Source organism: Lissotriton helveticus, chromosome 10 (genome assembly GCF_964261635.1).
Source record: "Lissotriton helveticus chromosome 10, aLisHel1.1, whole genome shotgun sequence".
Lineage (NCBI taxonomy): Eukaryota > Metazoa > Chordata > Amphibia > Caudata > Salamandridae > Lissotriton > Lissotriton helveticus.
This window is the reverse complement of record NC_136071.1, coordinates 385,773,729-385,788,898: the sequence shown is the minus strand read 5'-3', so window position 1 is coordinate 385,788,898 and position 15,170 is coordinate 385,773,729. Positions and strand designations below refer to the sequence as shown.

The following is a 15,170-nucleotide window of genomic DNA, read 5'->3' as shown; positions in this document are numbered from 1 at the left end:
GTGGTGCGCTTTGCTGTAAGGGTATTTGAGCGATCTTGCCCTTGCCTCCTCTCACCCCTTTACCAGTCATTCTCACTTGTGTGTCCTGCCGGTGAATGCGATGAATGCAGTAGCGCATCACTGCCCAAATCCTGCCTTCCGTACTGCTGCCTCCTCTGCCTCGGTAGCGGATCCCTTGGGCGCTTCGTAATCGCCTCCTCTGTTCCACCGAGTAGCAGGCAGCACGCAGCACACGTTCAGCAGCTTTCCGTTGTGAAGATGCGCTTGGAAAGGGCAGCGCAGGTCATCCCTCATCCAGGAGCTCAGAGCCGGGAGCACGTCCTCGAAGGAAGGATTGATTGCAGCGATCACAAGCACAGGCGGAATTTTCACCGATGCAGTTTCCAGCTGCATGCCTCTCATGGATGTTCGTGTTTTCCGTAGTCTGAGGTATACGATCGCTTTTGGGGATTAATTATCATTTACCAGTCTCATTTTGCGCTACAAATGGGGAAGGCTCAGCTGAGCTCACTTTGCGACGCCGTCAGCCGATCGACATCTTGCCTCCGGGCTTCACCCCCGTATTACCCGACTTTTTAACATGTTTTTCACTAGCTTCTTTTCTTTGGGCCTGTATGAGAAAAAGGAAGAGGGGGACGGCTTGTACCTAAGGGCCTTGGAAAAGTTAACCTCTACTGCATCTTAGAGCGTGGCTCACATAAGGTCGAGGTTAAACGGGTACCTATATTATAATATTATCCTCTTATTTTTTTTTAATTCTTATACACGGGTCATGAAATATGTTATGGACATGAAATTGTTACTTTGTATTTATTCTGTGCTTTTATGATCTTTTTAAACTGATCGAATAAAGGAATGAATGAATGAATGATGGGTAGGTGCACTAAGGGGTGGAGTACATGGTAGGAGGAGGGATGGAATTAGGAAGGGGTGTTCAGTGGAGGATAATGGAAGATGAAAGGCTGGTGGTGGATGTGGAAGAGAGGGCAGTCAAGATTGCATATTCCTTCTCAAATTCAGGTATGAAAGACCCCTTTGTTTCAACTTGCTGTTGTGGATAGATCACTAAGGAGTATATATAATACTCATCAAGATAGGACCAGCAGGGAGAATGAGGGACCTCATTAAGCCGAATGTGAGAGAAACTCCGTAGTGTTTTATAGGAAACAAAATATAAATTTGGAATTTCAAAGCAAAGTTACTTCTGTTTTTGGCTCTTACTGTCCATAGTTATGTTGCTTATTTGTGTAGCAGTTTGAGTGACCATAATGTTGCTAACAAGAGTGGAGAGCCATGACAGAGTAGCATAACTATAAAAGAGACCAGGAAAGAGGAATGGAGGCAGCAAGATAGAGGCAGGGATTAAGGAGCCTTGAGGGTTTTGTGATTTTATGATGGCACGGATATCTGACTAGACGGAGCAATAGTGCTTTGTGCAGTCTGCCTTGGGCATCTGCCCAACAGATGGGGTGAGACTGATAGAAATATCTGGGAGCAGGTGAGGACATGAGGATGATGTGGAGTGACCATGGGAACTGAATTAGAAAAATGAGAAATCATAGTTTAGGAGATAGATGAGGACAAGGAGAGTCCATGGGAAGCAGGACTCGATCCATCTGATCCACAGTGTGAACAGTGAGACCTCATGATCCTCGCCACCAAAACCTGTATTTTGCAATGTGCCATTAGCTAAAGAGGTGATGTAGGGAGGTTGAGCCTAGCTTTTATGAGTACAGAGATCTTCAATATCTTCAGATTGGCGAAGCAAAGTCTTCATGGTTTATAGGAGGAGTGTTAAGTTAGCCTGAGGACAGTGCATGAATTGAATAATAATAAAGTGCAGGTATTTACTGTCCATTTCACTGCTCTGCCCCTGAAGAGCAAATGAGATTGGGGTTTGGATTAGGATTTAGTAGTATCTAAAATACCCTCTTTATTTCTGATGGTAGATGACTCCAGGATGTCTGAAACTCTTTCCTCGATATTGATTACTTCCATTCTTCAAAAAAAAATTCATTTGTTTCTATTTAGCTCTACATCGACTGCTGGAAGCCAGTTGCCGTTCTTTCTGCAATAACTTTGTTCTGCCTTCTAAGATCTTTATTGATAGCCGTACATAGTAAAAAAAAAAAAATCCTTTGACTCCGCTCTGAAAACTACTTCCCCTTACTGTTCAGAAAACCTTACCATCCCCCAAAGTGTGGATCTTGTTGTTCCCAAGCTCCTCGATCCTTAATAGTATGTGAAGTTGGGAAGTAAATCGCACGAATTGTGGGTCAGGCACTGCCATTTAAATTAAAAATTAGTCCGAAGCCTCTATGATTGTCAAACTTTAGTTTAAATTGTTTCTTGTAACAATGGAAAACGATTCATGTATTGCAAAAAGGAAAAAAATAAATTCAGACCCTTCAAACGTTTAAGAACTTCTCTTGTGGGCTGCGATTGTCTTGCTGCAATTAACATGCCAACGGCTGTCAAAATTGCGATGAGGTAGAGTTTGGTAACTGCTAGAGGCACCTTCTGTTAGGTTTCTTGCCATGTTTAGTCTTGCTACACTATTCAAATGTGAATTTCTCTGCTTTATGAAGCCACTGTTTGTGAGAACTTTTGTGTGTATGACTCGAGGAGCTGAACGAATTAGTATTGTAAGTATTTTTTTACCTAGTTATGGGTGAGGACTTTCCATTTTTCACACCCTTAGATGGCAAACAGCAATGCTCTAGGTACATGAAAAGCAAACCAGCACTTGAGCTTCACATTATCTTAAAATAAACGTTTTGTCTAGTGAGAAAACTCTTCTTAATGCAACTATGTCCTGGGTGGAATACCATGCTCTTCCCATCAGTATTCTCTGTGAATTCCTTTCAGATACATTGGCTACTGCTGACTGTATGCAGTGCTTTTCTAAAATGTTAACATTTTTCATCCACAGCACTTACAGGAACAGCTGGAACTTGATCTTTCTCCTCTGGAGTACATGATGAAATGTTACCCTGAGATCAAAGAGAAGGAGGAGATGAGAAAGATAATTGGCCGATATGGGCTCACAGGGAAACAGCAGGTGAGAACTTCAAGGAAAACTGCAAAAGACTAGAAGCTGATGTTGGCTTGCAGAAGAAACCTGTTTGGAAGTGTGTGTGATTGTATTTCACATGTTGTGCTCACTCCTGCTGTCTACTGTTGAGCTCAATAGGCTATAAGCTTTTCTTTAAAGGCTGAATTTTAGCTGTCAGGAGACTCTTGAATTCATAATGCACAAATGTATAAAGACCCTACTCCTGATTTAAACCCCCCACCTGGCCGGCGGATTCTGCCATGTTTTGATGGTTAGGTTACTGCTGTACACTGGAGAAGTGCTTTGGCTACTTAAAACCTTGAAAGTAAGACCACCTGCCATGACTTGAGAAGTGCCAGGGAGTCATGGCTGCCTCAGAATAGTCATCGGATGACTCTAGAGCTAGGTTGTTTGAGAAAGATCAGTTTGGTGTTGAAAACTGTTTAAGTATTGCCCTTGCAGTATTCTAGTGATCACACCAGCATCAGGTCTGTATCCTGTGTCTTCCATGGAACCACCCAAGAGCACCTGGTTTGGTGTGTAAAACAAATTGATCAAAAAAGACTGATGTGATCTTCGGCACACTTGACAGAAATGCAGCACCGGGATTCTTAGTCCCTTTCCAGTGTTCTAATTGAGGAAGTTAGGGCTTAGACTCCTATTAGTGTTGAGGGGTTTGGGGGTGCAAGGTGAGGAATTGGGTCTGAGGTGTCTTGTCAGTTCCAAATAGGAGATCCAACAGCACTGCATTGGCTATAGTTTTATGGGGAACTTCTCTACGACCCGTAGTTGGCTTTGGGGGACAGCCCTCTGCATTAACAATTAATGCATGGATTCTGTAGGGTGGCACATACTACTGCTCCAAATTTAGGTCCTAGTACCTCAAGGCCACCCTCCAACAGCAGTGGCCATTTCTTCCGGGACAGTAGTCAGAACTGCATGGACAATACTCAAGACGAGTCTCTTGTGACAGTGGCCAAGGCAGTGGGGTCTAAGGTAGTGGGACCTCTAACACATAGCAAAGATTCCCTTTCCTTGCACCCTCACCCCTCCCCCCTGATCACCCAACCCCTGCCTGCATAAGGCTGAGTTTATACCTTCCACATTGGCAGGATATAGCCCTGGATCTCGGTGAGTGTTATACATCATAGCCGCTATTAGGAGTTTTACACGTCCCTCCACATCTTCCAATATGCCCCCTTAAATTAACCTGGACCGTTCCAACCTCTTAACCCTTTATGCACTTAGGCTCCCGTACTCTCCCCAACACCCTGTGCTGAGCCCTTTAAGTTTGGTGCAGTTCTGCATCATTGGATTCTCTTTTTTTTATTTTTATATAGGTTTATTGAGTTTACAGTTCTTCAAGCATTACAATTCTGGAATCCCCCCCTCCCCCTGGTCTGACTTTGATGACAAGTATTGAATGGGCAACTGCATCATTGGATTCTCACTGATCGTCAGAGACTTCAACAAACGCTGCTTCACACATATTTATACTTTTAAGATTCTTAATAGTAGTACGATTCTGGTATGAACAAATTAGTGTTAATACACATGTAGGGCAGCTGGTTAACCTCCCTGAATCGGCACTTTCACACATTTGCACTTTACGACATGAGCACTTAAAACACAACACTTTTTTCCTTGGCATAAAGGTTGTGCCTTAATAACCTTTAGTGTAGAGACCGCAGAAACACATGCATATACCTAATTCACAGGCTTGGGTAAGCGAAATAATGAATTCCCTTATGGGTTCGTTTTTTTGTGTGTGTAAATACATGGTTATTGACTAATGTACATTAACTACATTTTGGATAAGAGGAGTAGTACAACAGATGTTCATCAAGGTCTTAAAATTGTCCGAATTTGCTTTAGGGCATGCATTGCAAGCTCCCTAAGGGCTTAATAAAAATAGATAAAAGGCATAATAGCAAAGCAAGATATTTGTTTAAATGGATATGCTGCTATATGAGCCACCAAGTGTGTGTACAAGCACGAGTATATTTTGAACATAGATGTGATCCCTTTTATAAAAACAATTATTCGTTTTAGTGACAGTGCACTACTGAGTGATCATCTGAGACATTATCCCAACATTTTTTATTAAGCCTAGGTTGCAAAATGTAATGACATTTTGGCGCATATGTAAGTTTTGAATGTTTAACATATAATTGTTTAGCAATCGCATTATGGATCTATAGTCGATTCGAACATTATTACTGGTAATTTTATGTGATCAATATTGAAGATACGACACATTATTAGTCTTTTTTCAGTTGCCATTGTTTGTGTGCTAATCACGTGATGGGTTTATAAAATGCAGCTGATTAGCGACGCAAAGCGTATGTGAGCAAGTCCACTGTTTATTGGATGTCTACTCTCATGTCCATGACGTGTTTCGGCCACAAACACCTTTGCACTAAAATATCGTGGAGTCTGCCCGGTGTTACTGGAGATATGGTTTCGGGATTTATACGATATATATATTTCTGATGTTGGATGTAGTCACCTCAATGTTGAGCAGTCTGGTGTCACCTCCAGAAGTCTGACAGGCCACCTTTAAATATTTGTCTGTAGAAAGCTACATTAGTATGATTATAATTGTGAACAATATTGCAGCATTTGATGTGGGGACTGCTGTACAATAAAAACACTGACCTAAAGCCATGCTGTATCTGCAGAGAAAAAAACAAAGGTAAAGGTGCCTGCTAGGTGTAAAGTGCATCAGCTGCACTCAACATACTAACTTCAAGAGCCAACAGATTCCATTATCAAGCATGCATTTTACTAGTAGTTTTGCCTTTCAGGCTCAGTTCTTTTTTGTTTCCAGCTCGTTCAGACTGGATCACTGAACTCTTTTGAGGTGTTTAACTGCTATTTTCTTCGGAAATTTATTATCAACAACTTCACTCAATGTTTTTTGAAGGATCAAACACTTTTCCTATCATTCTGTTATAGCTTAGGGATTTTCTTTCCCTTCTTTATCAGATATGAATTGCCCCATAAGTGGGAGAGAGACTTCCTTGGAGCTCCATGACACATGTGTAGTCAGTCTGCCATCCTCCCACACATTGCCAAAAGATGTCCTAAAAAGCTCTGAAGCATTTGGTTAAGGCAAAAATGGAAAACCTCAGAGGTGAAGAAAAGAAAAAGATGCAAAAGTACAAGGCCTACTCAGATGCCAAAGGTTCTACCCCAGAAAAAAACACCAATAGGCATAGATCCAGGGAGAAAAAAAAACAGGAGGCATCACCATCGTTCCAGACCCTCACACTTCAGGAGAGCATTGGTAGATGTTGAATTCATTGGCACAAACATATTCGCCATTGAGACCCTTCAGTTCCGTGTCCACTGGGTGTCACAGCTACCGACCACTACGTCACAGATTCCAACGACACCTTCTCCCTTGATGACAAGATCAGCTCTATCGACCTAGATGGTACCAACATCATAGCTCCTAAACGTCGCACACACCAACGCAAACACTAAATCGCTGCATTTTTCGTCTGTCTATATTGAGAAGACATATCTTGGCCCAAGAATAACTGACCCCAGAATTCGCTTATTGTTTTGCAAACCTCTAGAAGATCAACGTCAACAGGCTTGTCCTCTAGGCACTTTTCAGGGTCAATCAATACCTTTTCTTCTGTCCATTCTGATATTATAATACCATTGGATCCTGTACAACCTCCGAGATTAAGGTACCCCATACCTGCTAAGAATCCTTTGCAAGTGCCTTTACGGCTATTGACACTACCTTCTCTACCAGACACTCCTGTTCCACTTCAACCCATCGTTTTACTTGCACTTTTCACACCACAAAAAGGGACTAGTCTGGATGTTACAGTTTCTCCATCACCTCATAGATTATGTTCACTTGTATGTACTTCATATGAAAGAAAAAGAACATCCTAAACTTCTCAGAGTACTTCTAGCTATCACTCTAAAGATGCATCCTACACACTGTCCTCTCTTCCAGGATCTCTTTGAAGAACATCACCAGTGTATAAAAGGGCCCCTTTTGACATGGTCACCCCCATTTTGTCTCTGGCATCTTATGCATTTTTGACCGTAGTGCACTAGGTTTCTGCCATCCAGGTCATCAGTGCTAGATCTCTTTCCCTAAAGCTGTAAAATTGTTCATTACCTTTAGCACCCCCTGTTTGTCCCTAGTAAATGGTACCCCTGGTACCTAGGGCAGGGAGGCTAAAGAGGGTCCCCAAGGGCCACAGCATGTATTTTTGCCACCCTAAGAGACCAACCTCAGCACACTAATGCAAACTGCCATTGCAGGCTGTGTGACATTGCGCAGAGAAAAATGAGGACACGACCTGGCACACCTCCTGTGTGCCATGCCTGCAGACACTGCATGCAATATAAGTCACCCCTACTGTATGCTTTACAGCCCTAAGGCTGGGTGCATTATATTGCATGTGAGGCAATGTCTGCATGAGCAGATGCATGCCCCTGTAATGTCCATGTCGATTCTTGGATATTGCCAGAGTCCAATCTTGGGTATACGTACTGGTCACTGGTGATTAAGAGTTACTCCAGTATTGGAACTTTCATAGATTCACGTGCTTAAATAATTACCCGTCGTCGAGATGGAAGTCCCTGTTTACAACATAAAAGCAATGCAATGATGGGTATAGACTAGAAAAGCCTGGGCCCCTTGCTGTAATAACCTATCCGTAGTTTTTTTTTTTTTAAAAGACCAAACGTAAGTCTTGACCAATCGGGTTGTGCCACCCTCTAGAACACTGAGAAGCCCCAGTCCCTCAGATGGTCTACCCCACATCATGTAAAGGAGTCTCCACTGAGCTCTGATCTGTTTTCCGAAGCACAGGGCTCATGGTTCTATCCCCAGCTTCAGAGGCAGATCAGCTCAGCATCATGTGACTCAGGGCAATGGCTCACTCAATCTCCCCAACGGCCCCCAGTTTTTTGAGTACCTAATGGCTGATTAGTTTGTGCTTTACAAATACTGGGTTCTAGACTTATTCTACTGAGGATTTGGAGTTGGTCTATACAGATATATCAACATCCTTCTATGTCTGTGTTTTTCCTTGCTCAAATCTGACATCATGCCAGAGAAAGCAAAAAAGATCCTCTTCAGGTCCTGTGCTACTTGTGGCAAAAAGAGGCTTCGATGACCCTCACCAGGACAGCATTTATTATCCATCGCATAAATCAAAAGAATGGAAGGTTATGTTGTACATTTTTCCTAAAAACGCTTAAAGACCTTGAGGGGAGTCCGCTGATATGGCTTCAAAAGCTAAAAACCAGAAAGGAGTCTGTCAGAAAATTATAGTGAGGAATCTTAATCTTCATCCTCTAGAAGATCATTAGAAAGTGTTTATCATATTCATTCCTCTCCGGAGCCATCAAAGCAAATACTATAAAACATGCTCTCAGGGCTCTCACAGGGAACGCAGTCCATCCAAATCACCTCATTAAAATGGGACTTCCCAGAATAGAAAACATCTTTCTTATAAAACACCTTCAAAATCAAAACCTCCTTTGCCGCCTCCTCAGGTAATCCATACTTTTAAAAAGCCACCTTCTATACCATCGACTGAGCGATCATTTAGTGTGGTACAGTTGATGCGAAAATCATTGTCAAGACCATTAACGATGAAGACCACGGTCTCCACCTTATTGGTGCCTCATCTTTCTTGATGACAATCTAGTTGATGAGCCAAGTCCCAATTCCGTTGAAGATCGTCTTTACCTTGATGGCAATAATCCCGTCTACAGCGTCGGTTCCTTGGACACAGTCTACGAAGAAATAATTTTCTGCAGTGCCGTTGGCAAAATCTCTATACATCTTCGATGACAAACTAGTCGACAATCCCGTTAACAAGAGAAAAATCTGAAAGGCAATGTAAATCCAGGCAATTCACCCCAGCACAGATTTCTCAGAGTAAAGTGTTGCCATTACTGCCAACTCATCTTTTAGATGTGGATTACTCTGATGAGGATGGTACCTTTGTGGCTCTCAGCCCATATCAACCAGAAGGTGATGAAGAGGAGTACTATGCGCAAGATTATTACACCCCGCCACCACAATATCAGCATTGCAAGGAGGAGATGGTTTAATTACCCTCATCATTGGTTTCGGAATACCATTTCATGTTGTCCGACTATAGAAGGCTTTTCCCTCCATTGCTGCTTTCCACGAGACATACCTCCCCACTGCCAAAATCTCCTCTAAGGCAACCTTCAACACCGCAGGCTTCACAGCCATAGTTGTCTCCGCCTCTACAGCAGACCTCACTGACCGTTCCCCTTCAGAGTCCCACATCCTCTGAGGATGGTAGAGAAGAGTGAGGTCCATGACACACACAGTGAATGGGACGGCTACATGTTACCAATTCCACCATCTCCAATGCTGCCTCCAGTGTATTCTTCTCCAGAAGATAGGATGTTTTCATAACTGCCTTGAGGTGGCTGCAAAAAGATTGACCTTCCATGCCCACAAAGCTAACCAACTGTATTCTACATGACTTTAAGGAACCTTTTCGTAAGGCCATCATGGCCATGCCCTTTATTAACTACATCTGGGAAGATGAGATGAAGATAATGAAGAGTACAGCCTCGATGGCAGCAGTTTTACCACCCCTTGACGAAATATACAAGGCCACTGAGATGTACCCTAAGCTGGATTCTGTCGTCACTCACGTGGTCTAAGTTTTTCGTGGAATTAGGCTTACTGAGTCAGGGATATGCCCGCTCTCCTCAGGAAGTGGTGATATTGAGGGTATAGTTGTCATAAAGGTTAGTAGCCCATTGGCTACTACCTGTCACTCCCCTTAACACCCTGAAATTGAGTGTTTAGGGGCACCCCTGATGCCAGTATGTTAGCTTTTCGACTGATCCAGAAGAAGATAAAGAAGAGCTACAAGAGACTGAAGACTGCTGTGGAATTTTACTACCAAACCCTGCCCACCTGCATGCTTGCATTAGTCTTAAGAATTGCAACCAATTGACTCGTCCTGCAGCTGGGTGACTACTAAGAACCCTGGTAAACTTCCAACCTTTCGCTAATTTCTAGCAATCTCCCTTGGAGTAGAGGAGCTGCTCCCCTGCAGTCCACAGACACTGAAGAAGCAGAGTCCAGTTCACTGTGTTGCTGCTCCCCGGCTAGCCCGACACACAAGCCCCGCACGAAGAGGTACCTGCGCTTCTGATGGTCAGATCTCTTCCCCCACCGGATGTGAGGACACCAAGACCGACTGGAGCTGCTCAGTGCCAATACCTGGGGTACCGGACCCCTTACAGGAAACAAGGCCTGTTTAAGTCTAGTCAGGACTCTTAACAGCATTGAGGCTAAACTTTAATCTAGGGAAATCAGCACCACAGAGACCCACTTCCACAGTGGCCCAGCTGTCTTGATTTTATTACACCCTCAACTGGTGAGACAAACAACTGTGAAGGCCTTTGACGCACAGAGCACATCAGACATATCTTCTCTGCACCCTTATTGCCACTTACCTGTTCCGGTTATATCGCCCTTTAATGTGGTTTTGCTTTGTGTGCTAAATATAGGTGCACCACGCTCAGTTGAGATTGATGAAGTGGTGTCCATCTTCCACTGAAAATCTGTTTAATTATAGCCTAGCTGTTCATATGTACTTACACATTTCTTGCAGGTGACTGCCAGTAGATTCCGCTCCTGGATTTACAGAGGACCACTGTGCTGTTTTGTATTATCAGTTCACATTATGCATATTGTTTTGAGCACTACTTTAGAGTAAAAGCACTATTAATGCAGGTCCTGACGAATGCTGCATCAAAACATTTGAGGGTTATAGGCTGAAACGCGTTGAGCTACCCGATCCTCTGATAGCTGCAACATTGAAGCCTTTTTTAATATGCCTTCTGTGAGAAAGTGCCCTCTTTCTTGCATGGTATGCCCCCACTTTTTGCTGAATTGCTGATGTTCCTCGACTGAGTGTGCCTTGGCCTCCTGCTAATCAGGTACTCAGGACCTATGTTCCTTCCCTAAAACTGCATTGAAGCCTAAATCCAATTGGCATCTCTAGCCACATGTCAGCCCCTGGTAAATTGTATCACAGGTACCCAGGGCATTGTGACCAGAGAAGTCCTCAAAGGGCTGCAGCACTTACTGTGCCACCCTTAGAGGCCCTGTACCCTGACACACACACACTGCCTTTGCAGGCTGCGTGTCTTGGTGCAGAACAAAGTGAAGTTGACATAGCATCCCGCTGAAACCTATTCCTGGATGCACAACCAGCGCCGCATAGCCTCAGGAATCTGAACTCTGACAGAGGGCACACGTGATTTTATCTACCTACGAAGATCGATGGATTACTCTAGGAATTGTGTACTAGGGTATCCAACATGTTTGACAGGGTTATCACTGTGTAACCTTGCATTAGCTCTCCTTTTTATAGTTTGACGTGCACTTTTTCCTAGGTCCTGAAGAAACGCTACCGATCGTTTAGACACCATAAGCGTGAAATATGTCGACCTCATGACTAGTCACACCGGCACATTGAAGCCTCACGTGACACACTAACCTTTTGGTTTTTTAACTTACCAAGGACACCACGAGAATAAAACTACCCAAGACTGGATGCCCTTAGGTATTTATTTATTTATTTATTTATTGAAAACCTTTATTATGCAGTAAGGAATATACAAATACGGGCCTACAACCAGTCAGGCCGGCCACAACACAGTATGAGTGCCCAATGACTCCGGAAGGATGTTCCCCGGAATCAGCCAACAATATAGAAGCAATCAGTTCAGTCTGGAAAGGTTAAGTACGGCCATCGAGCAGGATCAAAGAAGGTTAATTTTATAATAAGGAGTATAGCAGGATCAATTGCAGTGTATGGATATCCGAGTTCCCATAGCGGGCCACGAAGCAAACAGCAAAACATAAGGGCATCAATATGGATAATCATCAGCAACAGTTTACATCAATCAGGATATGGACGCCATATATCAGAGCAGTACCCACCGTGGCTCGTCTCTTGTCTACCTATCACCCAGTTACATGTTTTAGACAGAACGGAGGAACCGGAATAGCAACAGTGAATATAATCATCCGCTATACTAACCTAAAGAAGAAAAAGAGGGGAGAAGGGAGGGAGGAAAGGGGAGAAGTAATATAAGCGGGCATAGGAGGCTCAGCCCTTATCTGGCTTTTGTCCTTTTTGAGGGACCGGACCCAGGCGGTTCACCTTGGGGAGTTTTCAGCTACCCCCTGTCAGGTCCAGTGCGGTGTTCCCCAGGGCTCTTCTCTCTCTCCTTTACTGTTTAATCTTTATATTGCTCCTCTTATCTTTGCCTTACAGCAGCTGGAGGTCACGGTATATAACTATGCCGATGACGTCCAGCTCATCTTCAATCTGTCTTCTACCCCTGACTCTATCTCTAATTTCCAATCTATCCTATCTTTCATCAGGGACTGGATGAATTTCAACCACCTGAAACTCAATCCCGATAAAACGGAACTTGTGGTGACGGGTGGTTGCTCCAGTCCCTGGAATTCTCTTTTCTGGCCCCCCTCCTTTGGTTCTCCTCCTACCCCTGTTCCCTCTGTTAAGACTCTTGGCATCAAGCTAAATGATAAACTCACTATGCACTCCCAGATTGGTTCGGTGGTTTCTTCCTGCTTTCTCACTCTCCGTACTATCCGCTCTATCTCTCGTTTCTTTTCTTTCTCTGCACTTAAACTAATTATGTCCGCACTGGTCCTGTCCCGCCTGGACTACGGGAACATCTTGTTCAATGGCATCCCTCAGTACAGCCTGCGTAAACTGCAACTAGTGCAGAACCAGGCTGCCCGCCTTGCCTTCGGTCTTCCCAAATTCCACCATACCTCCCCCCTTTTGAAAACCCTCCACTGGCTCCCTGTGCGGGAACGCGCCTTGTTCAAATTAGGCTGCATGGCGTTTCAGGCCAGGACTGGCCTGGCCCCCCTTTTCATATCTTCTGCCATCAAGGTTTATGTCCCTGGCAGAGACCTCCGCTCCTCGGCACAACTTCTTTTAGCAGTACCTCGCTCCCGGAAAAAAAAACAGGGTGGCTCAAAATTTTCCACTCTTGCCCCCATGTTCTGGAACTCTCTCCCCTTCCATCTTAGGTCCCTCACACAGTACTCCAGTTTCCGTAAAGCCCTGAAGACCTTTTTATTTTCTCAGGCTCTTCTTTCGTAAGCTCTGCCTGCTTTTTCAGTCGACGTCTTAGCGACTGTTCTTGCCCAGCTGGCTGCCTGCTACTTTAGCGCCAAGAAACCGCCCAGGTGTACGTTGCGCTTGATAAATATTTTAAACTTAAGCAAGAAGGAGAGAACGCCGCGCCGATGTAAGCGCCCCACAGCAATAAGCACGCAAAGAAAGTAAGGATATCGCCAGCAAGGTGGGCATGTGAGTCGTAATAGCAATGTGGCAAAACCGTAAGAAGGAGAACACACCTCCAGTTCCCACCCTCAATCGTACCATGGGAGACAAGCACAGACGCGGCGCTCCGATAAAGGGATACAAAAGAGCCATAGAACTAAGGAAAAGAAAACAGAGAAGAAGCCCCAACCCACCCACCCCACCCTGCACCCCTGCAGAAGGCTACGGCCTACCCCCCCAGCAGCGTGCCTGTCGCCCTAAATCAGAACCCGAAATATAGAGAAGTCAAGGAGAGAGAGAGGAATAAAGAGGCAAAAAAGGGGGAAAGAAATCAAGAGGGGGGGGAAGGAGACCATCAATCGAGTCGTTCGGCCCCCCGCCCACCCACACAATTATGCAGCGTCTAAACGAGATCGACACAATCTCAGGTATCATAAACTCTCAAAGGGATCGTCCATATTATCATGATTGGGGGTCTGCCTCATCACAATCCGTTCACCGGTAGTCCTCAGGGTTCAGTTTGGCTCACCCCTGGCCTTTCCTAGTCATCACTACCACACATGATATAGCAGTGGGAAGCAAACATTTCAAGATGGAGAGGCTACTCGATCGGAACAAGGCAAGGGTGTAGACCAGGGGGCCCCGGCAACCAGCAACAAAACAAGAATCTTTATCTGCAGTCCGGAACTCTCAACAATGACACCAAGAGCAGCAAAAAACAGGAGTTCAGTCTCGCCGTATAAGAAAGCAGAGGCTCCCCCGCAGTACAACAGCACGACCTCACCAAAGTAGATCGGAGCAGCAGTCCACAACGCTCCTCGAACACTCGAGCAGGATCGGGCCCCAACATGGAGCCCACGCCCTCGCACTCCACACTCACAACTGCCAGGAGATTCGGGGCCGCAGGCTTGCAGTCTTGTCGATGCACAGCGGTAGCACTCCTCGCAGCGATCGAGGGGGACGAAGCAGCGCCAACACGAAGTCGAGCCGCGTCCATGAAGAACGGTCCATCAAAGATGGCGGCGGATCGTATACCTTTCACAGGGGCACCGGGGGCCAAGGCCGCATGCAGAGACTGCAGGGCGTCAAGGACATCACCAATCGTGGGCTCACGCTCACATGACCAGGCCCCCGCGCACTCCAGCCACACAAGTCTGCCGCTCTGAGGAAATCCGTGTCCCAGGGCGTCGGCCGCCATTTTGCGGGTTCAGCCGCGTCACCACCCTCCGCAACTCCCGGAGCGGGCTCTTAAGCGAGGACACCCCTGGAGTTCACGCAGGCCCCAAGAATGGCAATCTTGGTGCAGAAAGATGCGCCACCAAATTCGGGGGGTCCGCCTGCGCCACCACCCGCGGGCATCACAAGCTGACTCCGGGCGCAGGGCTTCAAGATGGCCGGACGAGGCAGCAACGGGGGCGTCCTCCTGCACGGTCTTCCCCCATCCACGGCGCGCCGCGCCCTACTACGGGGCCTCCCGGCCGCTGGACCGGGCCCGGTGAGTATCCACCGGAACAATCGCACAACGGCCTCTCACAGTGGGCCCTCTCTCCCGCCGGGGGCCGCCGCCGACACCGCCACCCCGGCTGATCCACGCAGGCAAGGCTCCGGTCTCCACACCGCGAAGGCCCCGGACCAAGCAGGAGCACAGCTTCGGATCCACGGCACGCAGGAGCCCCCAGGCCAGACGGTGAGTACGAGCGTTGCTTCACGTTTGTTTCTTCCCGAGTGTGTCGTCTCGGGGC

At 45.8% G+C, this 15,170-nt stretch overlaps 1 protein-coding gene across 6 annotated transcripts in view; it reads left to right on the top strand.

Moving 5' to 3' along the window:
• ABCF2 (ATP binding cassette subfamily F member 2) overlaps positions 1-15,170 on the top strand; it is a 526,550-nt gene that overhangs the window by 438,149 nt on the left and 73,231 nt on the right. For all 6 annotated transcript variants that reach the window (XM_078662784.1, XM_078662782.1, XM_078662785.1 and 3 more), the window contains exon 13: positions 2,933-3,061. In XM_078662784.1, coding sequence (XP_078518910.1) covers positions 2,933-3,061 — 129 coding nt within the window. The remainder of the gene's footprint in view (positions 1-2,932; positions 3,062-15,170) is intronic.